Below are 27,144 nucleotides of genomic sequence, written 5' to 3' on the forward strand. Positions count from 1 at the left end.
GGGCACGCAGCTAATAATAAGGTTTAGCAGAGATTTCAAACTCAAATGCCTACAGGAACCAGGCAGGTAATGTAAATAGCAAAACACACTGGGATGTTAGGGAGTAGTGGGGACTGTGGAAAACTGGAGAGCCATGCTGTGTCTAAAGGGGATTGCTCCTCCTTAGCTCCAGCTTCTACCATGTGAAAATAGTAAGAGCCCAGTGGTGTCAAATCTTCTGATAGTTCAAGAAAATCCTAACACTCTCACATTTATATGAAATGTCATGATATTTTAAATGTTAGCAAATAGGACTTCCTAGGTGGTGCAGTGGTAAAGAATCCGCCTGCCAGTGCAGGGGACGCGGGTTCGAGCCCTGCCCTGGGATGATTCCACATGCCACGGAGCAACTAAGCCCGTGCGCCACAGCTGTTGAGCCTGGACTCTAAAGCCCGTGAGCCCAACTACTGAGCCCATGTGCTGCAACTATTGAAGCCCACACACCTAGGGCCCATGCTCCACAACAAGAGAAGCCACTATAATGAGGAGTCTGCGCACTACAATGAAGAGTAGCCCCCGCTCTCAGCAACTAGAGAAAGCCCGTGTGCAGCAACGAAGACCTCAACGCAGCCAATAAATAAATAAAATAAATAAATTTATAAAAAAAAAAAATGTTAGCAAATAAGTCAAATTAAAAAAAAACCAACTTGTTTAGATATTAGTTTTTACTGTTGCAAAGGCATGTTCATCCCTTTCTTTTTGTTCAAAACCACCCACAAAGTATAAGAAACTAAGAATATGTGTATCAATACAGCTGATTCATTTTGGTGCACCTCAAAAATTGGCACAGCAGTGTAAAACAATTATATTCCAATAAAGAGCTTAAATAAAAAAGAAAAGAAAAGAAACCAAGATACAGAAGCAGAAAATCCATAGTTAGTGAAATAAGGCAACATTTGGAGCCCCAAACCACCATATACAAAAGTGGACAGGAGGGTGAAGAAGGCCAGATTCAAGTGCCGCAGAAGTAGATCTCAATGAGAAGCAGGCCAGTCCTCGCCCAGAGTCCCAGAAGTCTCAGGAATTGGAGGCATCAGATACTGCAGAAAGCCAGGGAATGAAAATGGGGTTTGGTTGAAAGTCTGTTTATGAGACAGTCAGACCTCTCCACCCCCCGCATCCTGCACACCCCCCATCCTGCACAGTCTCTGCTGACTGTCCCTCTCTCCCTTCTGCTGCAGACAGGAGGTTTAGCATCTGGAGAAATTAAATCAGAAATTAAATCAGAGAAGCTCCAGAATCAGAGGCAGTAGGCCTGGAGGCATGCAGGGAGTGAGAGGCCAGCACGGTTTTTTTAAAAATAAGTCTTCTAACACAATTTAATTTTTTAAAGCTTTATATTTTATTTTTAAAAAATCTTTAAAAATCATAATTAAAAAAATTCAATTTTAAGTTCTATTTTATTTTCTTGCTCTAAGCTGTTTTTTTGTGTCCCATATCTTTCTCTTACTTGAATTCAATTTTTGTTTTGCTGGAGAACAACCTCCAGTAATTCTTTCAAACATGGCCTACGCATGAAAAGGCCACTTAACCTGTATCCTCCAAGATTTACTGAGGTATAATTTATATAAAGTAAAATTCACCCTTTTTAGGCATACATTTCTATGAATTTTGAGAAACTTACAGTCATGTAACCACCACCATAATCAAGAGGTATTTGCATCACCCCAAACTGTTCCCTTGTTCCTCTTCGTAGTTAGTTCCCGCCCCTCCAACTTCTGGCAAACACTACTCTGGTTTCCGTTCCTATCATTTTGCCTTTTCCAGATGTGATATAAATCAAGTCAAACAATATATGGCTTTTTAAGTCTGGCTCCTTTTTAAAAATACATAATTAATTAATTAATTTCTGCCTGCGTTGGGTCTTCCTTGCTGTGTGCGGGCTTTCTCTAATTGCGGAGAGTGGGGGCTACTCTTTGCTGCGGTGCACTGGCTTCTCATTGTTGTGGAGCACGGGCTCTTGTTGTGGAGCACGGGCTCAGTAGCTGTGGCACATGGGCTTTGTTGCTCTGTGGCATGTGGAATCTTCCCAGACCAGGGCTTGAACCCATGTCCCCTTCATTGGTAGGCAGATTCTTAACCACTGCACCACCAGAGAAGTCCCAGTCTGGCTCCTTTTAGTTGGCATAATGCTTTTGAGAGTCATCTGAAATCCAAAGGTGTAGTCATCATTGGTCATCAGTGCTGTTTACCAAATATTTCTGGCTGTTTTCTGGTCTCATGATGGGATTGTACTTCCTGGCTCCCTTGTGCTTGGGTGGGGCCACGTGATTAGTTCTGACCCTTGAGTTGGAGTACACATCACTTCTGGGTCAGACTGTTCAACTGACCCTGTTGAGCTCTCTCTTCCCCCTGCCACAGTGATGGGCCACACTTGCCACGATGGCTGCTCTTGTAGCCTGCATCTGGGAGTGACTCTGACCAGCAGAGCACACTGCCCACCTGTGAGAGACACGTAGCCAATAGACGGGTAGCTTAAACCAGAAGCACACCTTTGTGGTTTTAAGCCTTTGAGAGTTGGGCGTGGTTTGTTATCACTGCACAATCAGCCTATGCTGACCCATGTGGAAAGTTTGCTTTTTCAGCACTGGGAAATTTTCTTTTATTGCTGCTTTAATTATTTCCTCTCTCCAATTTTCCCTCTCTCTTTTACTATCTTCTTCCTTTCTGGAACAGTTAGGCAGGTGCTGGAACTTTTGTTGGAAGAATCCTCCATGTCATTTAACTTCCCTTTGTCCTTTTGGCAGTTTTCTGGGAGAAATTCTCAGATTAATCTTTCAGTCTATGACTGTGTTTTCCAGACTTATTCATTTTGCTATTCAACTTGACTCTTTTGAAAAGTCATAATTTTATATTCATATTTCTTTTCCAGGACCTCTATTTGCTTCTCTTTCATAATAGGTCATTGCTTCATGTGTGCAGAATCTTCTGTATTCTTTCTAGGGCTATTAATTATTTTTAAAGTCTTCTGTTTGTTCTGTTAACATTTTCCTTTCACTTGTTAGTTCTCAGGTAGCTTTCTTCCAGAGTGCTAGCTTTCCTTAATTGTTTGCTGACTTTTGCTGGTCTGTAATACTTTGCATTTGGGAATTTTTTTTTTTTTTTAGCCGTGTTGCGTGGCTTGTGGCATCTTAGTTCCCCAGCAAGTGATTGAAACTGCGCCTTTGGCAGGGAAAGCTCTGAGCCTTAATCACTGGCCCACCAGGGAAGTCCTGCTTCTGATTTTTGTAGAGAAGATGGTTATTCTATGAGATTCTCTATTTTTGTGGTTTGTTGGGTGTGGAAGCTCTTTGTCCTTCACGGGAGTTGTTGGCGCCCCTGGGACACTGCCCTGCGTGTCACCGTGTGCACATGCCGTCGCTGCCCACTATTCAGTGGGGGGTCGGGGGGGGTAGTCAGCCTCCGCAAACTTTCCCACATTTTCCAGAAAACTGCCCTTGAGACCTCTTTCTAGCCATCGACTGTGAACCTGGAGCAGCCTCCAGATCTCATTCTTGGTGGTCCTCTGCTTCCAGCATTTTTAACTTCTTTTCCTCAAGTCTTGCTTCTCTTCTGATACAATCTTTAGTAATTTATGATGAGGATTAAACAAAGCATGTTTGTGCACCGAATATGGCCCATAGGTAGCCAGTTTGCAACTTCAGCCTTAAGAGTTTATCTCTTCCCAGGAAACTGATGTTTTCTTTTTTTTTTTTAAAGTATATATCCTTCCATATAGATGCCTTTTGTGTTTAGAAACCAAAGAGAAATAAAGAGTATACTGCAAAGAAAAAAGTATACAAGTAATAACTGTCACTTTTGGAAATTAGAAAATAATTACCCCACCCAGAGATAGCCAGTATTAACATTATGGTGCACTTCTGACATACACACATAAATTATGAATTTTCAAAAATTGATATCAAACTACTGATAATTTTTTTGTTGTTGGCTGTGCCGTGTGGCTTGTGGGATCCTAGTTCCCTGACCAGGGATTGAAACTGTGCCCCCTGCAGTGGAAGCACAGAGTTCTAACCACTGGACTGCCAGGGAATTCCCCCCTTTTTAAAAGTTGTTTTTCCACCCAACAATATATCATGGACATCTTTCCATGTCGATAAATATACATTTACATCATTTAAAGTATAGTGTTTTATTATATTGGGGACTATAATATATTCAATGAATGCCCTCTTGTTAGACATTACATTGTTCCTAATGTCCATTCTTTACAAATGTTGCTACTGTAATCGCTATCCTTGTACACATAGCCTTAGGATAAAATTATAGAAGTGGAATTGCTGTGTCAAAAGTGGCTGGGCATTTAAGCATGTACCAAGGAGAAAAGTCTTCAGATACAGGAAGGCAACTCAAAGGGTGGATTTTCAGACATTTGCAACCAGAGTTGGGAGTGCTGGTTTGGGCAAGGGAGGAGACCTCAAACTCATACCAGCTGCCAGTCTGTCTGTCCTATCCCTCCTTGGAGACACCTAGGGAAGGAGTTAGTGCAGCCACTTTGGTAAAAGCCATTTGTCCTTTTCACTCCCACCATGCTCCCCTTTAGGAGGTCCTTGTCAGGAGGAAGGTGGGGTAGGGAGCTGAGCCCCCACCCAAATCTGGAAGTGAAACACACTGGCTTCAAAGCAGAGCAGGGGAGCAGCCGTGGAGGACTCTGGAGACCCTGCTGAGACTAGGGTGGGAGCTCACTGGCCCCCTTGTTGCCCTGCCATCTCCCACCCTCCCTACATGGCCCCCACCCCAGGCTGGCTTTGAGCTCCTGACACCTTGACGGCTTTCTTAAAGTGTCAACTATCAGCTTGGACCATATGAAATTGCTGTTTTTATAGTCGAATTAGTTGAGTGTTGGCAATTTCTAGGTGCCTCTGGTCTGGCTGGTTCAATTCCTTCAGTCTGTAGTCCACTTATTTGGTAGGCACTGTGCTAAGCACTTTATAGTCATTTTTTAATTGTCACAATTTTCTGAGGCATAAGAATCATCTACTTGACAGAGAAGAAAACTATAGCTCAGAATCCCCCCTTTTGGAAGTGTTTAGGGGCTGGTTCGCCCTCCAAATTTAAGATCTTAACAATAACGACAGTATTTTGAGTTGTCGTTACGGGAGCTGGTGGCTGGTTCTGTGATGCTCTGGGAAAATGCCTTAACTAAACTTGACTAAAGAGCCAGTTTCCACCTCTGTGGAGGTGAGAAGTGTTAGTGATCTTGCTTTCGCGGTAGAAAAACCCCTTTGGTATTCAGCGACTCAGTCTTATCAATAAAATGGGGACGAAACCCACAGTGCCCAGCAACATCTAGGAACAGCCTTTAGAACACAGTTCCAGGCCCGGCAGGGGAATGCGGGGCCTGGGAGGGGGAAGGAGCGCCACCCCACCCACCATGTGGAGTGCCCGCCCGGCCCGCAGCGAGGCCGCAGAGCGATTCCCGGAGCGCGGGGCGCGATCGGCACGGCCCGCTCGGCCGACGCCTCTCCTAGGCCAAGACACTGGCGAGTGGCACCACCTGGCCACCGAGTCCCGCAACGCCCGGGAGGGAAGGAAGGGGGGGCGAGGGGCGGGGCCGGGAGGCGTGGCCTCCGAATACCCCTGCCCACCCCCCCCCTTTTTTGTCCGCCCAGATATGGAAAGGTTCCCCTGCGCCTTTAAGAGTCCGACGCGGGCACCCGATTGGCCGAGACGCGCCGGTGACGTCACGCCGGGGCCGGCGCCGAGGCGGCTCTGTCGGCCCGCGCCCTCCCCCTCCCGCCCCGCCGCGCGCTCGCGGACAGTCGGCGCGCGGGCCGGGCCGGGCAGGCGCCCCGTCAGCTTCGCTCGCCCGCGTCGCCCCGGGCCCCGGGGGATGCCCCCGGCCGGGTCCCCCCATGGCCGCCGACGTCTTCATGTGCTCCCTGCGTCGGCCCCGCAGCCGGGGCCGCGCGGTGCTGCTCAAGCCCCAGGTGCCTGAGGACGACGACGACTCGGACACGGATGAGCCGTCTCCGCCGCCCGCCTGCGGCGCGGCCACCCCGGCCCGGGGCCACGCGAGCGCCGCGCCACCGCCGCCCAAGGCCGGGTCGGGCCGCGAGGAGCCTCCGCGCCGCCAGCAGATCATCCACAGCGGCCACTTCATGGTGTCGTCGCCGCACCGCGAGCACCCGCCCAAGAAGGGCTACGATTTCGACACGGTCAACAAGCAGACGTGCCAGACGTACAGCTTCGGCAAGACCAGCTCCTGCCACCTGTCCATCGACGCCTCGCTCACCAAGCTCTTCGAGTGCATGACCCTGGCCTACAGGTAGGGACCCGGCCGGCCCCACCTCTGGAGCCGCGCTCTCTTTGACAAAACAAGCGTGGAGGAGGGCTGGGCCGCCTGGGAACCTCTTGGCTGAAGGCACTCCCTTTGGGTCTTCCCTCTTCGTGAGGGTTTATGGGTCTGGGGTCCCTAGTGGAAGCGAGAGGGGCGGGGGTCCTGGCCTCTTCCCTGTCTGCAGGGCTTGGGTTCTTCCGGCTTCACGTTCCTCATCCAGGCCCTTCCCTCCAGTGTCCCGAGGCCACCGATTTCGGAACTGGAAAAAGGTGTAAATACAGGCTGTACCTTGTGTTACTCGACTTTATCCACCCTTCCCCCAAAAGCTTTGTGTGTTTCCGGCAATTGCCAGTAGTGGTTAGGACCACCTGCCCAGGGTGGCTTAAAGCCGCGGGTTCCAGTGTTGAATGGTTGTGTAAAATCTCCGAGTCTGTTTTTCTCCTTTTTAAAGCGGGGATGACAGTAGTATCTGTCTCCATTGGCTGCTGTGGGGATGGAACGAGAGAGGTAAAGTGCTTATTCCAGTGCCTGGCACATAATTAGTTGCTCCAGAAGTGCGAGCTACTTTTCTTATTGCCCCAGCAGAGGGAGGCTGGGTTCTCTCACGTTCCCTTTATTGGGAAGCCCTCCCCCAACTTGGGAGGGGCCCTGGGTGCCTCCTAGGGAGACTTGGAGCCGCAGCTCTTGGAGATGCAGGCTCTCCTCCTGGCAAGTTGGAGGGTTCTCCGACTGGCCCTAGAAACATTATATGAAGATGTCAGTGTTTAGGGCAGGCATCCCAGGCACCATGCTGCCCTGTGGCTCCAGCTCTAGGCGGAGATCCCTTTTTCCTAGTCACAGAAACGCCTGGTCCTCACGGGTTAACATGTCCACTCTCCCTTTCAAGGTGTGTTTGTTAAGTATGTTTGTTAAGTATTTGTTTCAGATAACTTCTGCCTCAGCAGCAGGACTTCTGTGGGCTAGCTGCAGTGCAGAGCAGCCCAGCCCTGCACAAAGCTCATGACAGGATCTCCGCAGAGCGGAGGTTGCTGCAGTAGTAACTGGACTAGCTGGGGCCGTCTCAGGTCTACTCTGCAGGCAGCACAGGGAAAGTTTCCTTGGAGACTCCAGAAATAGTTGTAAGGAAGAGTAGGAACGTTTCCTCCCGCCCCTCTTTTTTTTTGGAGAGCAGGGAGCCCCGAATATATCCAAGTTACATGTTTACCTGAAGTTGAAATGCTAGATATACATGGCTCTGGGTGGCATTTTCCCCTCTGGAATAAATGATTAGTCAACTTGTTCCTTTGTTATGTCCCTGAAACGCACCCCCCACTCCTCCCGCCCCCATTTCCTCTCTTGAAGGCTTCCCTGATGGTTTGTTTGCCACATGGCTGCAGTACATGACCCAGAGCTCTCCTTCCACCCCCATGCGTGGCACATTGGTTAGGCTCTGCTCTGATTCTCTGGTCTTGCCAGTTTGAGCTGGCACAGAGGCTGTGAAGATGTTCTGTTTTTGTGTGTGTGTGTGTGTGTGTTTTAAACCAAATGGCATTGAGAGTGCAGCCCTCAGCCCTCTTTTAGCCCTGCTTACTCAGTCTCAAAATTTGAGCACTTCATTGGAATCAAACTCAACTAGATTGTAGCCTGTGCTACAGTGTGAGAGAGTTCTTTCAAACAAAACTGGAGGTGAAAGACAGGAATGTGTTTTATTAAGGGAACTTAATCCTCTTCTTTATTTTAATATAAACTTCACGTACAAAGAGAGAATGGTTGATTGAGTAGCAGGAGGCATGGGCTTGAAAGCGCTCACCTAAGCTTTGCTAAAGGGAAAACAAACCAGTCTCCCCTTTGCTCTCAGTTTGGATAACCTAAAGGCTTCTTATTAAATAACAGCAAACAATTTTAGTAATGGTATTTTTTTTTTTCACTTCTTTCAAAAATATTTTGGCAACTGGCAATTGTTCATTTAACTTTCTTGGCTGCAAAATGCACCCTTAGTTTGGTTTGAAGGTTACCTTGTTCTTTAAGACCTCCAGCCCCACTGGCTGTCCTGCTTAGCCGCTATTCCCCTTGCAGAGTCTGCCACTGCAGGCCCCTGATGTGTATCCACCTAGTAATTTTTCACGAAGTTGCTCTTTATGTCTCTGCGTGAGGCTCGTCTGGATGCCAGTGTGGAACTTGGGTACAGATTGACAGATGACTGACTCAAAACCAGTTGTCTGGGCTGTAGCCTCGGGCCCAGAAAGCAGCATGAGAACAGAAGTGAGTTTCTGACCCTAGCTGGCCTATCACTACCACTGCTAGCTGGCTTTCAGAGAAGGAGGGTTGAAATATGCAGAGCAGGGAGGAGAGAAGAGTTAACCCCAGAGGTGGCCTAACTTCACTTTCAGTGCAGTGTGAGCCTTCACCACTGTTTTCCAGGTTTTCTCCTTCTGGGGCTGAGAGGAAGGCCAGCTTGGGCTCCTCTTCAGCTGACTGTTTCTGGCCTAGGGTCTTTCTAACTTCAACTTCCTGTCTGTCCCTTGGCCTCTTCGTTCTAGCCGCCTACCTCTCCCTGGTACACTCTGTGCTTTTTTTTTGTTTGGTTTCCTGTTAACTGCTGCCTCCCAGCTGTTTCCAGATGAGGCTTAACAGCTCTTTGGGGGAGGAGCTAAGTGCAGGGGAAGTTGTGGTTGTTTTTTCCCCCAGTCGTTTGTGAAGTGGCCTAGGAACTCTGAATATGATCTGTTCCTGACCATGCAAAGTCTTGAACTCCTGAAGAGTCTTTGGCAAGACTGACTTCGCATGCGGGAATAGGGTGTTTGAAGAGTTGGGACTAGGTGTGAGTGTGCCCAGTAGTCCACCTGGACAAGTGACAGTGCGGATGGATTCCAGCTTCATGCAGCGGCCCTTAAAATCTGTGATGCTAAGAAGCCCTATAGTGAAATGTCTCTGTTTGGTCCTACAGTGTGTGCTTAATTACTGGGACGTTTGGAAGGGGAAGAAGTTGCCTCTCCCCAGGGAGAGGTTTACCTTCTCTAAAGCTTCCTGTCTGCCACTGTAAAAGGGGGAGGATAAAGCTTCCCTGCAGGATGGAAGTGAGGATTAACTGAGATAATGTCTGTGAATGTGTCTAGTACCTGGCAAGTAAGAGGCAAGAGGAGGTTTAATGGGCTGAATCCATTCTGCGTCCTCATTCATCTGACATTTATTAGGAGCCCAAGTTTCTCATCTATAAACTGAGAAAAATAATGTATCTAACTGGGGTTTTGAATGTGGCTTTCAAATGCCTGCTTAGCAAATGCGAAATGGACTCATTCTTGGTTTGGCCATACTTTCTAAGGCCCCTCAGTGGAGTTGTGTGCTCTAGAACGCAGTTCATGGTCCTTGCCCTACTAACATTGTGAGGAATGTCACACGTGTAAATCACCCACAGGATTCTGAACGCACATAATCAATAGCTTTTTTGTGGTTGGCTTTGGTTTCACTTCTCTACCTTTTTATGTAACTCTTTTTAGGGAGCCTTGGTGTGAATGTCTGGGGGGTGGGGGGAGAGATGATCCTTTTGTGTATTTAGAGAAAAGCAATAGCTTTCCAGACAGTGGATTTCTGCTCCAGTGTATATTTGAGGAGACCTTTTAATTTGGACCTGTAAGATAGCCTTGGGATACAAGTTTCTAGAATGTAGCCCTGTATTCGTGTGTATAGTAGCCCTCTGTTCTTGATCCCCAGCGATTAAAGGTTTAGAGCACTGTGTCCTCCAAATTTTAAGGTTTCCATAGAGGAACTGCCTAATCCTAGGCATGATAACTCGTAAATGGGAACCATTCACACAAATGACTAAATTCGTTTTATTCTTCTGCAGCCATGCCGAAGAGAAGCAGTTCTTTTCTCTTGTGCTTTCTCTGGTCTTGAGTCATTAAGTGTCCAATAAAGGGCTTTGCTGAGATGGGACTGTGGGCTGCAGAGATGAGAAAGACCATCTCTGTCCTCCAGGAGCTCATAAACTTGGGGCAGGGGACAGATAAACAGACAGTTGTAGAACAGTTAGCAAGGGCTGTGATAAACAACGTGAACCAGGTCTAACGGCAGCGCCGGCAGCACCGAGGAGGGTGCTGAAGCCAGACTGAGTGTGTGTGTGTTCGCATAAGCGAGATCACTGTGGACAGTTTCCCTGACATCGGGTTTCATACTTATCTCCCTTTCCCACTATTAACTGTCAAAAATTATGAATCACCTTCCCCAGCAGGAGGCCCCAGAGTTCCTGTCTTCTCCTCGTTTGTAGTCCAGGACCAAATTTCCTTTTTATGTAGAGGCTGATTGGCTGATTGCCATCCTGATGGAAGGGTAAGAAGGGTGATCAAATTGGGAAGATCCCAGGGAAAAGGGTTGGAGGAGAGGGTGGAGGGAGTTCATTCACTAGGGTGGGAGGAGGGAAGAAATTCACACTAACTGAGCAACTACCGCCTTCCTGGAGTCTCTTTACATTATCCTAAGTCACAATAACCCTCTCAGGCAGGTGATGGTGGAATTCTTATTTTTCAAAAAAAAAAAAAAAAAAAACCACAAAAGAAAGAAAACCTGAGCACAGGGACTTCCTTGGTGGTTCAGCGGCTAGGTGTCCACGCTGCCAATGCAGGGTGCCCGGGGTTCAATCCTTGGTCAAGGAACTAGATCCCACGTGCTGAAACTAAGAGTTCACATGCCACAACTACAGATTCCCGCATGCCGCAACTAAAGGATCCCACATGCCACAACGAAGATCCCGTGTGCCACAACTAAGACCCAGTGCAGCCAAATAAATGAATAAATAAATATTAAAAAAAAAAAAAAAAAAGGAAAGGAAAGAAAGAAAACCCGAGCATAGAAGTTAATTTGCGCTGTTGTGGGGAGGTGAGGCAACTAGTCCAAGGCGGTGTCTCTGGAGCTGAAAAGTCACCTCCCCCATCTGCTCACAGAAGCCTGTAAGAGAGGAGGTGAAAGTGCCACTTCCTCTAGGAATGTAAGGCAGGGGAAACCAAGATGGGGAAAATGAATGCCCTTAGGGTCGTGCCCTGTGCACGCTGCCTTCCCGCACTGGTGAAATCCTGCCCTTCCTTCAAGACCGTGGCCCTGCAGTCCTTCTCAAAGGGAGTGAACGCCACATCCTCTGCCAGTCCACGACCTTAGTGGTTCTGCCTGGCATCCTTACATAGAACTGTTCTTTTCACCTTTGACTTTCCCACAGAGCCTAACAGTGTCTGGCGCATACTGGGTGGCTAAGAAATATAGATGGAATTGAAAAGGGAAGCTCAGGGGCCTAGTGGCCAAGATCATAAACTTGCCTCTGGTGAACCTTATTTATCTTCAACTGCGCAAAGACAAATACATCCTCCATGGAACAGTGCTTTAGGGGGTGTTGGTGTGGAGTGGGATGGTGGGGTGGCATTTTGCTGGGTGGTGTTTATATTGTGGCCCCCGTGGCCTGGGGTTGTTGGCCGATGAATGGCCCCTCAAGCTGTCCACATCCTAATTCCCAGGACCTGTGACTAGGTTAGGTTACATGGCAAAGAGGAATTAGGGTTGCTAATCAGCTGCCTTTAAAATGGGGAGATTATTTTGGATTATGTGGGTGGGCTGAGTGTAATCAATCACAAGGATCCTTAAAAATAGAAGAGGAAAGCAGAAGAAGGAACCAGAGAGGGAGCTGCAGGAGAAGGACTTGGCCTGATGTTGCTGACTTTGAAGGTGGAGGAAAAGGCTGTGAGCTAAGGAATATGGGCAGCCTCTAGAAGCTGGCCAAGGCAAGGAAACAGATTCTCCCCTGGAGTCCTCAGAAGGAACCCAGTGCTGCTGACATCTTGATTTTAGCCCTGGAGACCCATTCAGACTTCTGACCACCAGAATTGTAAGACAGTAAATTTGTGTTTTTCTAAGCCACTAATTTTGTGGTCATTTGTTACGGCAGCAATAAGAAACTCATACAGACTGGTTTTAAAAGTTTCTTGAGGTGATGTTTTTAAGCACATAACCCACATATAAGAGTCTTTCTTAAGACTCCTTCCCCCACAGGAGAGCGTAGCAGCCCACCCTGCAGTTATGTCAAGCTGTGCTGAGTGTATTAGGCAGCACTTCAGGGGCTCTGGTGATAGGAGGCCCTTGTTATGAAAGGAAGTCTGTAAAGTGGTCTTATCCTGGTTCCCCAGCACAGTTGCTAGAATAGAGTATGGTAGAAAGTTAACAGTACTTATCTTTAAGGATTCTTATGTGGCTAATGAAAAATTCACAGTGTGAGCTCCTGTTCCCCAGAATTGAGTTACTTCTTGGGTATAATATGTGCAGTTCAGACAACAGATATCTTAGGTGATATTTTCTACCTTGTTAGAATTCTGTCTGTGGTTGGAATTCCAGGCCGCAGGGCTTGAGTTTTAGGCAGAGCTCTTTTGGCTGCGTGGATCAGGGACCCTCTCTTGCTAGCCCATGTGATGGGGGTTTATTGCAGGGATCAGGAAGGGTGCTGGTACTCCCATGAACCTCCAGGATTCCCAGGACTGCTGGACTTCAGTGGACACTAGAGTTGGATCCCAGGCCACTGTGGGCCCTCGGCAGGGGGAGCTTGCCCTTTCCTAAGGTTCACCCCCATCAAATGACTCAGCTCCTCTCTCAGGCTCTGCTTTCTTTGGGATCTTACTTATTCTGCTTCCAGCTGGCGCTCTCACCTGCTGCCCTGCTTTTCTCTGCTTCAAAGTTCTTGCTTACAGGAGCTTCTGCGTCTGCCTGTCTGGAGCTTATCTGTGGCTTGTTTCACACACAGACCTGCTTAGAGCTTCCTATTACCATTCGTGCTCTTTGCCAGTTGTCTAAATTAGCCCGTCGTCTCCAATTCAAGTATTTGAGGAGACCAGCAGGGCCCTCCCTCTCTGGGCAGAGCCTCAGGAACCCCAGAGCATGAGTCTAGCCATGGCCTTTGGATGGGATGCCCTTTCCTTCCAGAAGTATTAATCAGGCCTCTACTGTGTGTGAGGCACTGTTCTAACCCTTGGGGATACAGTAGTAAACAAGACAGATTAGTCATCTGCCTTCATGGCATTTATATTCTTTTTTCTTTCAGTTTTATTGAGATATAGGTGACACATAGCCCTGTACACAGTTAAGGTATACGGCACCTGATGTACAGGTGTTGTAAAATCACGGAGCTTATAGTCAGTCGGGGGAATCAGTGAGCAAAACAGACTGATTATCATTACTGCAGTGAAGAACATAAAACATGCTGGAAGATGGAAAGTGATAGGGGGTAGGGGAGGGTGGTGGACACTGTATCTTGGCGGGTCGGAGAAGTCTTCTGAGGAGGTGACATTTCAGGTTGAACTGAAACCTGAGTGGTGAGTGGGAACCAGACGTGGGTAGTCATTCCAGACGGTGGAAGAGCCCGAGGCAGAGGCCCAAGGTGGAATGAATTTGGCACATTCCGGGGCTGGAAAGAAGGTCAACGTGGCTAGAGCGTTGAGGGCAGGGTGAGTGGTAGGAGAAGAGGCGGGAAGGGGCCTTGTTGGGTGGTAAGAAGTCAGAATTATTCTGCTCATTGCTTTGGGGAGCCGGCTTGTTGAGGCTGCTCAGTGGGCACTAGGGGATAGGAGGGCAGGGGGAGAGCACATGGGTCCTAGAGTGGCAGCAGTGGAGGTGGCCGTGTGTGGGTTCAGGGCGGGTTTAGACTTGCCGGTGGAGTGGACATGGGGAATGTACGAAAAGAATCTACGGTTGGCCTGAGCCGTGGGGGACACAACTGAAATGAGGAAGCCAAGGGAGCCCGTCAGCCCCGTGGCTGGTGCGCGTTGCGCTGAGGACCCTGCTGTGTTGCGCTGTGCACGAGACTTGGCCAAATGGCTGTGGGTGGGGCAGCTCCCCGGGAAGGGGCTGTGAGGGGCTCTCCGGGGCGGGGGCAGGGGCACTGTGGTGTCCAGGGAGGTCCTCACTCTTGCTAGAGCAATTCTCCACTTAGCCCCTATCGGTCCAGGGTGGGGCCTCTTTCTTCTGTCCTGGCTGCTCCGCCTGGCCCCCCTAACCTCTGTTGTGCCTTGTGAAGGGTGGGTTGGCCATGGGAGGTTTTGGCGTTTTGAGCTTGCATTTGGAATGGCAGTGTTTGTTTTTTTTTTTTTCCTGTGAAATCTGTACTATCATAGTCCGAATGATATTTTTACTCACTTGGGTCTGGCTGTGGTAGAGGAGTACTGCCTGGTGTTGAATGCCCTACAAGGATACTTCTCCAAATCTAGCGTTCCTAATGTGTTTGGGGTTAAACTGCACTATGAGAAAAGCCTTCTAGAAGGAGGCAGTGTAGAAGGGGTTATTTGGTAGCTCCAGAAGGACATCCAAGATCTGGAAAAATAATTCCAGAAACGGAATTCCTTGTCGATAGCTTTTGAGTCTCAGAAGTGAACATAAAGAACCCAATTAAGGAACAGTGAAGAGTGAGGCCAGGGAGTAAAGAGCTCATAAAGGGACAGCAGGGAGAACCAGGCTGCTGGGAGGAGAGCACTGGAGAGGGGACCCCGTGGGGATTTTGTTAGCACAGCTTCACTGGTGAGGAACATTCTGTGCGTAGGAGGGTCTCTTTTGGAAGTTAGTCACCACTCCTTCCCTCTGTGGCTTGTGGGTCTAGGGAAGAAGGTGGCCTCTTTGGCTCTGGCACCATGAGACAAGCAGTCATCAAAACAAAAAACAGCTTCTTATGTAGAAAGTAGGAGAATTAACCTAGTTCCCAGATATTTACCCAATATTCTGGCTTTTTAGAAAACAACCTAAAGAACCCCTTCATATGCTTAGGTGTTAACTGGCCCATTTGCAAATGGCCTACCTCATCTTATGGGACCTGCCCAGATAGTTGGATACTGTGCTTTCTAGAGGAAGTGAATTTGTAAATCTTATTTATTTATTTATTTAAAATATTTATTTTTAGTTATTTGTCTGTGCCGGTTCTTAGTTGTGGTACGCAGGATCTTCCTTGCGGCGTGAGGGATCTTAGTTGTGGCTTGCAGGATCTAGTTTCCTGACCAGGAGTTGAACCTGGGCCCGCTGTGTTGGGAGCATGGAGTCTTAACCACTGGACCACCAGGGAAGTCCCCATGTGGGCTATTTTATTTATTTATTTATAAAAATTTGTTTGTTTATTTGGTTGCGCCAGATCTTAGTTGTGGCAGGTGGGCTCGTTAGTTGTGGTTCGTGGCCTCCTTAGTTGCAGCAGGTGGGCTCCTTAGTTGTGGCATGCGGTCTCTTAGTTGCAGCATGCATGTGGGATCTAGTTGCTGACCAGGGATCAAATCTGGGCCCCCTGCATTGGGAGCGCAGAGTCTTATCCACTGGACCACCAGGGAAGTCTCCCCTCTTATTTATTAAAATGAAACACTTTCAATGAATTCTTAAAACAGTGTATGATTATGTTAGCTTGCTGTTTTAAACAACTATTTTCCAGTATAGTAGTAGGGTCTTTTACACTGCCTTCTTTGTTCTTTAAATTATTAAACGGGTCTTTCTCTGCCTTGGAGCAAGACTCCTTCTTCCACTTGTACGGACAAGTTTGTTGTTGTTGTTGTTAACTTTATCAAGATATAATTCATAAACCATAACATGCCGTCATTTTAAGTGTGCAGTTCATTGATTTCTTTTTTTTGTTGTGCGGTCATTATCGCAATCGAGTTTGAGAGCATTCCATCACCCCACTGAGATCCCTCATGCCCTTTTACATTTAATCCCAGTTCCCACCTTAGCCCCAGACAACAGTTAATCTGCTTTCTGTGTCTATAATCTGCTTGTCTCTGCCTTTTCTGGACATTTCATATAAATGGGATCGTACTGTATGTGGTCTTTTGTGCCTCTCTTTTTTCACTTGGCATAGTATTTACAAGGTTCATCCATGTTTATAGTACATTTCCATATTTTGTTCCTTTTTATTCTTGGACGGTATTCCATTGTGTCAATATACCACATTTTGTTTATCCATTCATTAACAGGCAAGTTTTTGAGGGAAGCCTAGTAACTTCATTATTTGGGTGTTGATTTTCCATAGTAGGATGTAGACTTTCCTGTAGTAAAGTTCTCTTACAGATTCAGCTAGGAACTTCCTTACAAGGTGAGAACAGGAAGTGGCAGTGAATATGGTGGAACGATGATGGATTGGACACCACTGGACAGTGGTGCCCCTGGTTGGCAGCATACCTTAAGTGATATTCTGCCAACCCCGTAAGTCGGGGTGTCTTTAACCGTAAAGAAACAAAAAAAGTGAGAGGGAAAGAGGGGGTTAGACTAGAATCATGGTTACCAATCTTATTTTTCTTCCATGGACCTTATGTTTCTGAGAGATGCGGCCTTAGAAACAAATTGCATTCAGTGATAAAAAGTAACAAACTACTGGTATGTGCAGCAACACAGATGAATCTCAGAAACATTACATTGAATGACACAAGCCTTACCCAAAAGATTATATACTGATTTCATTTGTATGAAGTTCTAGAATAGATGAAGCTCATCTACGGTGAAAAAAAAAGACCACAGATCAGTACTTGCCTGTGAGGGAGGTTGAAAAGGGGACTGACTGGCAGGAGAGAACCTTCTAGGATGACGGTCAGGTTTTATATCATGAGGGGGGTTGTGTATACATTTGTCAGAACTCACTGAACGGTACACTCAAGATTTGTGCATTTTATTATGTGTAAATCTCACCAAAAACAAAAAGAACCGTTGATGAATATTGAACTCAGGGACAAAGTATACTGATGTCAACATCTTACTTTGAAATCCTTTAAAATAGTGGCTCCCAATCTTTCTGGTCTCAGGACCACTTTATGCTCTTAAATATTGAGAACTCCAAAGAGTTTTTTGTGTTTTTTTTTAGAATTTTTTAAAAATTTATTTTTGTCTGTTTTGGGTCTTATTTGCTGTGTGCAGGCTTTCTCTAGTTGCGGTGAGCCGGGGCTACTCTTCGTTTCGCTGTGTGGGCTTAGTGCAATGGATTCTCTTGTGGAGCACGGGCTCTAGGCGCATGGGCTTTAGTAGTTGCAGCATGTGGGCTGAATAGTTATGGCGCACGGGCTTAGTTGCTCTGCAGCATGAGGGATCTTCCTGGACCAGGGCTCGAACCTGTGTCTCCTGTATTGGCAGGCACATTCTTAACCATTGCACCACTAGGGAAGTCCCAAAGAGTTTTTGTTTGTGGATTATATTCATGTTTACTGTATTAGAAATGAAAATGAGAAAAAGTAAAAATATTTGTTAAAGTACTTAAAAAAATAATAAACCCCACTACATTTTTTTAAACTTTTTTATTTTATACTGGAGTATAGTTGATTAAGAATTTTTTTAACTTTTTATTTTATATTGGAGTATCCCATTTACATGTTAACATAAATAACGTATCTTTGTATAGAATAACTATTTTCAAAAAAAATTATGGGAAGAATGACACTGTTTTATGCATTTGCAAATCTTAGCTAATGCTTAGTTCAAAGACAGCTGGACACTCATATCTGCTTTTGCAATCGTCTGCTGCGATATTGAATGTCTGGAAAACCTCACCATATGATCCTAAGAGAATGAGACTGAAAAAGGCAAATAACCTCTTAGTATCATTTTGAAAATAGTTTTGATATCCTGGACCCAGAAAGGGTCTCAGGGGCCCTCACGGGTCTCCAGGTAACACTTTGAGAACCACTGCTTAGGCAAAATAAGATGGGTTGATGGGTGGTGATAAAGTAAATACATCAAAGTGGTAATTGCAGCATTCAGGTGGTGGGTGCATGGGTGTTCACCGTGCAGTTCTTTCAGTTTTTCTGTATGTGTGAAAATGTTCATAATGTTAGAAAAATGAGAAAAAAATCACATTATTTAAAGAGTAGCTGTCTGGCTTATCATGGGCAAATAAATGTTTAAAAATATTGAAAACAGCTTTTGGAATGCAGTACTGACATGTCATACAATATGGATGAACCTTGGAAACAGTTTGCTAAATAAAAGAAGCCAGTCACAAAGGACCACATGCTGTGATTCCATTTGTATGAAGTGTCCTGATTAGGCAAACCCATAAAACAGAAAGTAGAGGAGTGGTTGCTGGGGAGGGAAGGGTGGATAGTCACAGCTGATGGGTATGGGGTGTTTTGAGGGAGTGATGAAAATGTTCTAAATTAGGTAATGGTGGGACTTCCCTGGTGGTCCAGTGGTTAAGACTCCGTGCTTCCAATGCAGAGGTATGGGTTCAATCCCTGGTTGGGGAACTAAGATCCTACATGCTGCGAGGTGTGGCCAGAAATAAATAAATAAATAAAATTTTCTAGATAAATAAGGGAATGGTGATGGTTGCACAGCCTTGTGAGTATACTAGAAACCAGTGAACATTTTTAAAAGATGAATTTCATGGTGTGTAAATTATGTCTCAATAAATCTGTTATTTAAAAAAAATCCAAACAGTTTAGGTTTTCAGCATTATCTTTAGGGAGTCTTACTGGGAAGCACTAAATGATATGATCTTTTTTTTTTTTAAATAAATTTATTCATTCATTTATTTATTGGCTGTGTTGGGTCTTCGTTGCTGTGCGCAGGCTTCTCATTGCGGTGGCTTCTCTTGTTGCGGAGCACAGGCTCTAGGTGCATGGGCTTCAGTAGTTGTGGCATGTGGGCTCAATAGTTGTGGCTCGAGGGCTCTAGAGCGCAGGCTCAGTAGTTGTGGTGCACGGGCTTAGTTGCTCTGCGGCATGTGGGATCTTCCTGGGCCAGGGATCTAACCCGTGTCCCCTGCATTGGCAGGCGGTTTCTTGACCATTGTGCCACCAGGGAAGCCCTGGATGATATGATCTTAAAGATCCTAAATATGTCATTGTCTAGAAATTCCACGATTCTCTATCTTCCATCTCTTCTGTGTACAGTAAATGAGAGACTGGTTGGGAAGGTGACCTGCCCTGAGCATTTCCCCTAGATTAAAATCGACTCAGGAATTCAGCTCTTCAGGTTACCTCATAGCTTGGCAAATCACCCTAAGGTTATCCTGATAAGACCGTTTTTTTCTTTTTCTTTTAACATTGCCTGGGTCAGGGGTCACAAAGTCAAATGCCCACAAGGGCCAGGAAATAATGTGGTCATGGGTAAGGCAAAGAGGACATTTGCTGTCTTTCAGTTTCTGGCTTTTGATGAAGTCATGGTTACAGAGAAACATCTCTGTGTTATGAAAACCATGCAACCATAAACTGCAACTGACTGGGCCTCCGTGATGGAAGGGCAGCAGGAAGTGGAGGGGTCTGTGGTGAGCTGGAGGGCACTGGCCTGGTCTAAAGGGGGCAGCCATCACCCAGCTCCAGCTGACTCTTGCTGTTTGGGAATGTGAGCTCAGTGTTACGAGGTCTGGCATATTTGAAAATTGGAAGAAATCTCAGTTTGTGTGTGAACTCCACATTTCAGTTTCTACCTAATGTCTGAGTTCAGATACTAGGAATTATGGGGAAATGAGTTTAATCTAGGTTGCATCTAGTTTAGAAGTGAGTCTTAGCCTTAAGAGGTGAAGGGGTGTGTGGTGCTATTTGCCACAGGTCAGCCCTGGCACAAGGAAAGTCTTGTTAGGTGTTCTCACTCTTAGGTGTAGCTTCATGCTGTGTTTAGGTTAATATGGTCACAGGACCATCATCTTCCGAATTCAGAAACTAAGACTGTCCTGCTGGTAAACCCCAGAGGTATTCATGCTCCTGGTAGACAGTTACTCTGAGTTATGAGGAACGAGGGCAATTGTTTTAAATACTCTTGACTTAGAGGCGGAGGGTTGACTCTCCATTTTACGAGGTGCTTGGACGATAGGTTACTCATATCTTTACATTCCATTTCTGACTGTTACCCCTTAACTTCACAGCCACACCTGCCTGGGGTGGAGCTGTTTTCATAGGGTGATTCGAGGGTGGAGGGAAGGAGTAATCATTTGACTTAACTCCAGACAGCTGATTTGGTTGTAGTCGAAACAAAATTATAGTTTGAAGTTAGACTGAGGGGGCCTCTCACCTGGATCTTGTTTAAAGTTTCTAACCTGCACGTTTGACATTAGGTTACGTTCAACATTACCTTAAGTTACATGCCTCTGGCTTTGCTTCCCCAGTTAAGTGTGTGTGTGTGTTTGAGGTGGTTAAGAAAGGAATGGACGTGCTTACTTTGAAACCTCCCCCCAACACACACACTCACACATGTTCTCGTGCAGCTACCTTGCACACGTTCTTAGGCTTTCCAGCTCTTGGATTTTTCTGTCTATATTTGGTCTGATCTATAAAGGTGTTGGCAAATAGCTTTATGATTCTTAAAGCCCGTGACTTTGCCCCTAAGCCAGATTGAAATCGAATTTGTACTTCTCAGGGGTGCAGTGAGGCTGCTCACTGAGAAGTTGGGGAATTATTCTTCTAAGCTTAGGACCTTACTTTTTGGAATTTGACTGTATTTCTGGGCCTCCTTCTAGGAAAAAAAAAAATCCCAACACCCACAGATAACCCCTGTCAATTCCCTGGTGTTTATCCTTCCAGACCTTGTGGGGTTTTTGTTTTTTTGGCAGGGTTAGTCTATTTTGTTCTCTATTTAATAGATTATGAACACCTTTCCAAGTCCCCAAGTACTCATCTGCAGTATTTTTTAGTGGCTGAATAGTATTTCATTGTGTGGATGTACTATTATGTATTGAATTCCTCTCAGGTGGACGCTGAGAATATTTCATATTTTTGTGTTCTGAGCCCCTGTTCCATTTATCTTATCCTATCCATACTCTCTCTGAAAATGTCCTTCTGCCTCCTCTTTCTTCCTGACAGAGAGAACCCTTTACCTGAGAACCTTTTAGCAGGACTCTTGAAAAAAGGCCCCGGCCTGGCCTGTCCCACACTCCCGAGTGCTTGGATAAGGTGTGTGTGAAGGGAGATGGTGAGCATCCTGTGTTCTTTGCCTCGGGCCGCAGATAGGAAGGCTGGCTGCATTTTCAGCCTGCAGAGGGGCCTTCGGACACACCCCTCAGCAGCAGGCCTGGGCCCAGGCTGAGCTTGCAAGTCCACACCCCGAGGCCAGGGCTTCGCGCTCATGCTAGCAGGTGGATGCCACCCTTTGGATTTTTGTGGTTCCAGAGGCAGGGAGAGAGCATTGAGCTTCAGGAGAGGTAGTAATTCCAGCTGTGAGTCCGCCCAGCTGTGGCGAGCTCACCTGAGATGGGGAGCCACATGGATGCGTGTTCCTGTGAGTCGCAAAACAGACGCTGGTATGCCTTGGTACATGCAAGGAAAGGCTGACTCAACTCTCTGGAAAACAATTTAAATACTTTCTGTCACATTGAGCCTAGAGATGCTGATCTCTGGCTTTTTGGCAGCCTCACTTGTCAGCTGGATCACTTGCTGGGTTTCTGTGGTTCCATCTAGCTGATCACCCACACTGGTGACAGAGTGCGTGGCGGTGGGGGGAGGTGCTGATCCAAGAGGAGAGGACTTTGGTGACTTTTTTTTTTTTTTATAAATTTGTTTATTTATTTGTTGGCTGTGTTGGGTCTTTGTTGCTGCGCGTGGCGTTTCTTTAGTTGTGGTAAGCAGGGGCTGCTCTTCGTTGTGGTGTGTGGGCTCCTCATTGCCGTGGCTTCTCTTGTTGCAGAGCAGGGGCTCTAGGCGCATGGGCTTCAGTAGTTGCGGCACATGGGCTCAATAGTTGTGGCTCATGAGCTCTAGAGCCCAGGCTCAATAGTTGTGGCGCACGGGCTTCGTTGCTCTGTGGCATGTGGGATCTTCCTGGAGCAGGGATCGAACCCGTGTCCCCTGCGTTGGCAGGCAGATTCTTAACCACTGCACCACCTAGGAAGCCCCTTGGTGACATTTTAAACTCTGAATCAGATCATGATGACTCCCTAGGCCCAGTAGCAAGCTTAGGCTGCCCATGGTGGCTCCTGGTTCCTCCGGCTACATTCGAGCCCAGGACTCTTTATTGTGGCCTCCACCTCCTACCCCAGCAGAGCCTGGCTCAAGCCTCCTAGCTCTCTCCCAGGCTGATCCCCTATTTATTGAACCAGTCTCTATTTCCTTTTAGCTTTGAAATTTGTGATTCTTTTCCCCCACAAGAAACCTTGGCAGAAGACTTTGTTCCATGGGAAAAAAGCCTTTTCAGAAAAGCTAAGAACCCAGTTATCAGCTCAGCCTCTGGCTTGTCCTTGGCGATATCCTCGCACAGTACCTGAGAGCGAGCAGGCAGGTAGTGCTGGGGAAACTTACCTGTGGTGGGCACGGCCTCCTCCAGGTGCTTCTCAGAGCAGCCTACCAGAGACCTGCTGATTACAGTTGACTGGCTCAGCCTGTATGTAGCCAGCTGCTTTTTGCCCGATAATTTTGTTTGCTTATCTCTGTTTTTGTGCCAGTTGCTGGCTCCTTAGAGCGATGGGTGTGTTTGTGGTAGTGTTTGCGGTGATGGCTGCTGATTGGTAACGTGTGGATGAAGTGAGCAGGGCAGGGTGTGGTGTGAGAAATATTGTAGGGACATCCCTGGTGGTGCAGTGGTTAAGAATCCACCTGCCAATGCAGGCGACGTGAGTTCGATTCCCGGTCAGGGAAGATTCCACATGCCGCAGAGCAACTAAGCCCATGTGCCACAACTACTGAAGCCCATGCACCTAGAGCCCATGCTCCACAAGACAAGCCACCACAGTGAGAAGCCCGTGCATGGCAACAAAGAGGTAGCCCCCGTTCACCACAACTAGAGAAAGCCTGTGCACAGCAATGAGGTCCCAACACAGCCAATAAAAATAAAGAAATAAATTTATTAAAAAAAAATATTGTAATCTTCTGGTCCCTCTCATCCCCCAGTGCTTCCCTGCAGAGAGATTTTTTTCTGTTTCCTGTCCTAGAGGGTAGCAGCTTTCAGGCTCCCGTAAAGCTGGGAGCAGGCTCCCGTAAAGCTGGGAGCAGCCTCCTTGGCTCGGTAGCTCTAATTGAGACCTTGGCTGTGCTGCCCTCCTTAACTGACTGGAACAGTGACCCAGCAGCACTGTAGAAAAGCTCAACTTTTCAGCCCTGTGTTCTTTGTTGGCTGGGATCACTGGGAATGCATCAGTATGTGAGACTCAAATACGTCCCGAGAGCTGCCACTCCCGGGTAGGAGCTCAACGGCTGCAAAACAGCCAGCTCCGGTGATGTGTCATCGCTGAATGGCAGCTGGCCTGCCTCTGTTGCGTCACATGCATTGGCTGATGTTGGTTTATGTGTGGAACTTTTCCCCCACTTTTTAGTGTGGTGTCTCAAAGTCACGGGGACTGGGGTAGAAGCAAGGAGAGGAGTGCGGGATTTGATGGGCTGTTGCAGTCTTCTGACAAAGCCATCATTGTTTGGAATAAAGCACCAGTTGGTTTGGTTTGAGTCGCTCCATCGCTCCTGTTTTCCTTCCACCTCAGCAGTGTTCCTGGGGGAGGGGGATGCAGAGGGGAGAAACTGCCCTCCTTTGCCCTCTCTGTTCAGCAGCAGCTTAGGCCATCAGTGAACTATCCAGAGCAGACAATCCTCTCCTGGTCAGCAGGCGTCCCAGACCGTTCCTGGACCCTAGCTGGGTCGCAGCCGTCGTGGCCTCTTGGAGGAATGGAGCTTTTAGGAATCAGACTGCCTGCTCGTGGCCTCAACCTCCCTTGGCACTCACCTGTCCCAGCCAGGTTCCCTGCCCCCTGCGCTGCTGCCCAGCTGACCTCCCTGCAGACCTTTCAGCCTGCCGTCTGTCCCCGTCGTGTATGATGCCTTCAAGCTGCGGAGTTAATCTGAAGAGCGAATCATTCCTCTGGCTGGACTCCCAGACGCACTCCCTGGAGCCTGGGACAGACACTCAGTGTTTTGGTTCTTTCTGATGCTGATTAGGTTGCATTGTCTTACCTCTGCCCCTCCTTCAGTTTCATGTTTGTGTGGTCAGATTAATCAGATCCAGCTGTCTTTGTGGGAATCCCAGCCTCTCGCCTAAGGACTGCAGGAACTCCCCTGGGGCTGAGGAAGCTCACGTAGGAAGGGCTGAGGAAGCTCACGTAGGAAAGACTGAGCCTCCATTTGCTTCCAGAGCTGCATCTGAATTGATAGCTCTCCAAATGCAGTGTGGTCGCAAAATGACATTTGAAGAGCTGCGGAGAAATGCAGAGTATAAGAAACAATTTTTTTATGACCCTGGCCCCAGACAAGCAAGTTAAAATGCTTTTTCTCGAAGACGGAGATGCAAAGGCAAGGAGATTCTACGAGGTGGACAGAGCTGGATGGATGGGAGGGGTGACGTAAAATGACCTTATCCACAGCTTTAGTTCTTCCTCAGAGACAGTCTTGGGAACCACCTACATGGTATGGTTTGGGGAGCACAGAAGAATCTATCAATGGAGCTAAATTACGTCTTTAGTTCACTTCTTTGTGTTTTGTGGTATTAAAGTTGGGTGGGTAGCTATTAAATATGTTTGCAAAAATGACTCATTTATTTGCCTTTCTCTTAAGGATTAGAGCTTCCTTTGATATAAGCCAGTTTTCCAGATCACCGTTGTTTATTTTGTTAATCATCTTTCATAAAATTAGCCATTTTTAATGGGCAATGGAAATCCCTCTCAAATATGTAATAATCTTCACTGCTTTCTTGAACATACTGAGTCTAATATAACACTTGATTATTTAGAAACATATTTCTGAATGTTACTTATTGTAGTATTGGTACCAGTGTTACTTATTGTAATATTGGTACCATAGTGATTATTTAGAAACGTATTTCTGAATGTTACTTATTGTAATATTGGTACCATAGTGACTTGAAGTTGCACTGATCAGGTATGTTTGCTTCTCTACTCAACCATTTCAGCCTCTCTTGTGAGTTGAGTTTTCAGATCTTTAATGATTGTCTCCTCCAGGCCGTCGCCGGCTGCCACTCGTTCTGCAGTGAGTTTGCTGTTGACACTCCTTTTTGTCTGGTGCCTCCCATTTTCTCTTGGTTTGCATAACTTGTTAAATTGAGTGTAAAATGAGAGTAATGAACTTAGTGAGGGTTTAGAGACTCTCCTCGGAGTCAAGAGCATAGACCTTTACTGTCTATCTATTTTTACTTACTTTGGTATAACTAAATTAAGCTCCAGATAGTTGCAAGATAATGCTATACATATAAACTTCTACAGAGTAATTTGAAGCCATTATTATCCACTTACATCACTGAAATTTGTTGACGAGGTTAACTTGTTTGTATGAAGGAAATTGTCTGCAAATCTTAAGAATATTAAGTGCTTAAGAAAATTACAGTGTATTCTCATTTCTGAAATGTGGCAAATAAAAACAAATAACTCCAAATCACAATGGAAAACTGTGTCCCCTGGCTCATTAAGTATTATTTCTATTAATTATCAGAAGGAAGTTCACTTTTTCTCCTTTTCAAAATGGAAATAGTTCTATGGAGGTTCCTCTCCAGCCCTCCTCCTCATTCTATATAACTTGCATACTCATTGTCAAATGGAGAATCAGACATTTCAGAAAGAAAGAAAGAAAGAGCAGAACCCTCTGAAACATTCTTCTTGGATTTATTTACTTTATTTTGTCACTGTGCCCTTTTTACTTTTTTCTGTGCTTATATAGGTAAAAATAGACCTGTACCATCATTTTCAGTTGTCTTTTGAAGAGGCAAAAGTTTTTAATTTTGATGAAGTCCAATGCATGTTTCTTAAAGTAGTTCTTGCTTTTCGTGTCCTGTTTAATAAATCTTGCCAAACCCAGGGCCTCTAGGATTTTTTTCTCTATGTTTTCTTTAAGAAGTTTTATAGTTTTAGCTCTTACATTTAGGACTATGCTGCATTTTGAGTTAATTTTTGTGTATGGTGTGAGGTAAGGGTTGATATTCAATTTAAGAAGTCCTTTGATGAATATTCTTTAGAGCTTTTCTCATTCTACTTCTTTATTTTCTTAAGATAAACACTTAAAAGTAAAACTGTAAGATCAAAGATCATTCACAGTGAAATCTTTGATATATGTTGCCAGACTGGTTTTCCTAAGTTGTACCAATTAGAAAAGACAACCTCCAGAATGGGAAAAAGTACTTGCAAATCATGTATCTAATTAGGGATGTGTATCTGGAGTATATAAAGAATTCTACAACTCAAAATAAAAAGACAAACCGCCCAATTAAAAGCAGGCAAAGGACTTGAATAGATATTTCTTCAAAGATAAACAGAGGACGAATGAACACATGAAAAGATGTTCAACACTATTAATCAAAACCACACTGAGGAGGCTTCCCTGGTAGCGCAGTGGTTAAGAATCTGCCTGCCAATGCAGGGGATATGAGTTCAATCCCTGGTCTGGGAAGTTCCCACACACCGTGGAGCAGCTAAGCCCGTTCACCACAACTACTGAGCCAACATGCCGAAACTACTGCGAAGCCTGCTCACCTAGAGCCCGTGCTCCACAACAAGAGAAGCCACCCAAATGAGAAGCCCTCACACGGCAAGAAAGAGGTAGCCCCCATTTGCCACAACTAGAGAAAGCCTGTGCACAGCAGCGAAGACCCAATGCAGCCAATAAATTAAAAAAAAAAACAACCCCCCAAAAACACACTGATGGACTTGCCTGGCTGTCCCGTGGTCCAGTGGTTAAGACTTTACCTTCCAATGCAGGGGGTGCGGGTTTGATCCCTGGTCAGGGAGCTAGGATCCCATATGCCTCACAGCCAAAAAACCAAAACATAAAACAGAAACAATATTGTAACAAATTCAATAAAGACTTTAAAAAATGGTCCACATCAAAAAAAAAATCTTAAAAAAAACTCCAAAACACACTGAGATACTGCTTTATACCCACTAGGTTGTGATAAATGTTGGCAAGGATGTGGAGAGATTGGAACCTTCCTACACTGCTAGTAGGAATGTAAAA

General features: G+C 46.2%; 1 protein-coding gene across 5 annotated transcripts in view; it reads left to right on the forward strand.

The window, feature by feature from the left end:
- Positions 1–5,784: 5,784 nt before the first annotated feature.
- The window catches only part of MLXIP (MLX interacting protein), a 60,364-nt gene continuing 39,004 nt past the window's right edge, over positions 5,785–27,144 (forward strand). For all 5 annotated transcript variants that reach the window (XR_009055095.1, XR_009055096.1, XR_009055097.1 and 2 more), the window contains exon 1: positions 5,785–6,307. Coding sequence is in view for 2 of the 5 variants with exons in the window: in XM_057745569.1 (XP_057601552.1) it covers positions 5,895–6,307 (413 nt within the window). In the remaining 3 variants the exon portion in view is untranslated. The remainder of the gene's footprint in view (positions 6,308–27,144) is intronic.

The sequence above is a fragment of the Hippopotamus amphibius genome, chromosome 8 (assembly GCF_030028045.1).
Source record: "Hippopotamus amphibius kiboko isolate mHipAmp2 chromosome 8, mHipAmp2.hap2, whole genome shotgun sequence".
Taxonomy (NCBI): domain Eukaryota; kingdom Metazoa; phylum Chordata; class Mammalia; order Artiodactyla; family Hippopotamidae; genus Hippopotamus; species Hippopotamus amphibius.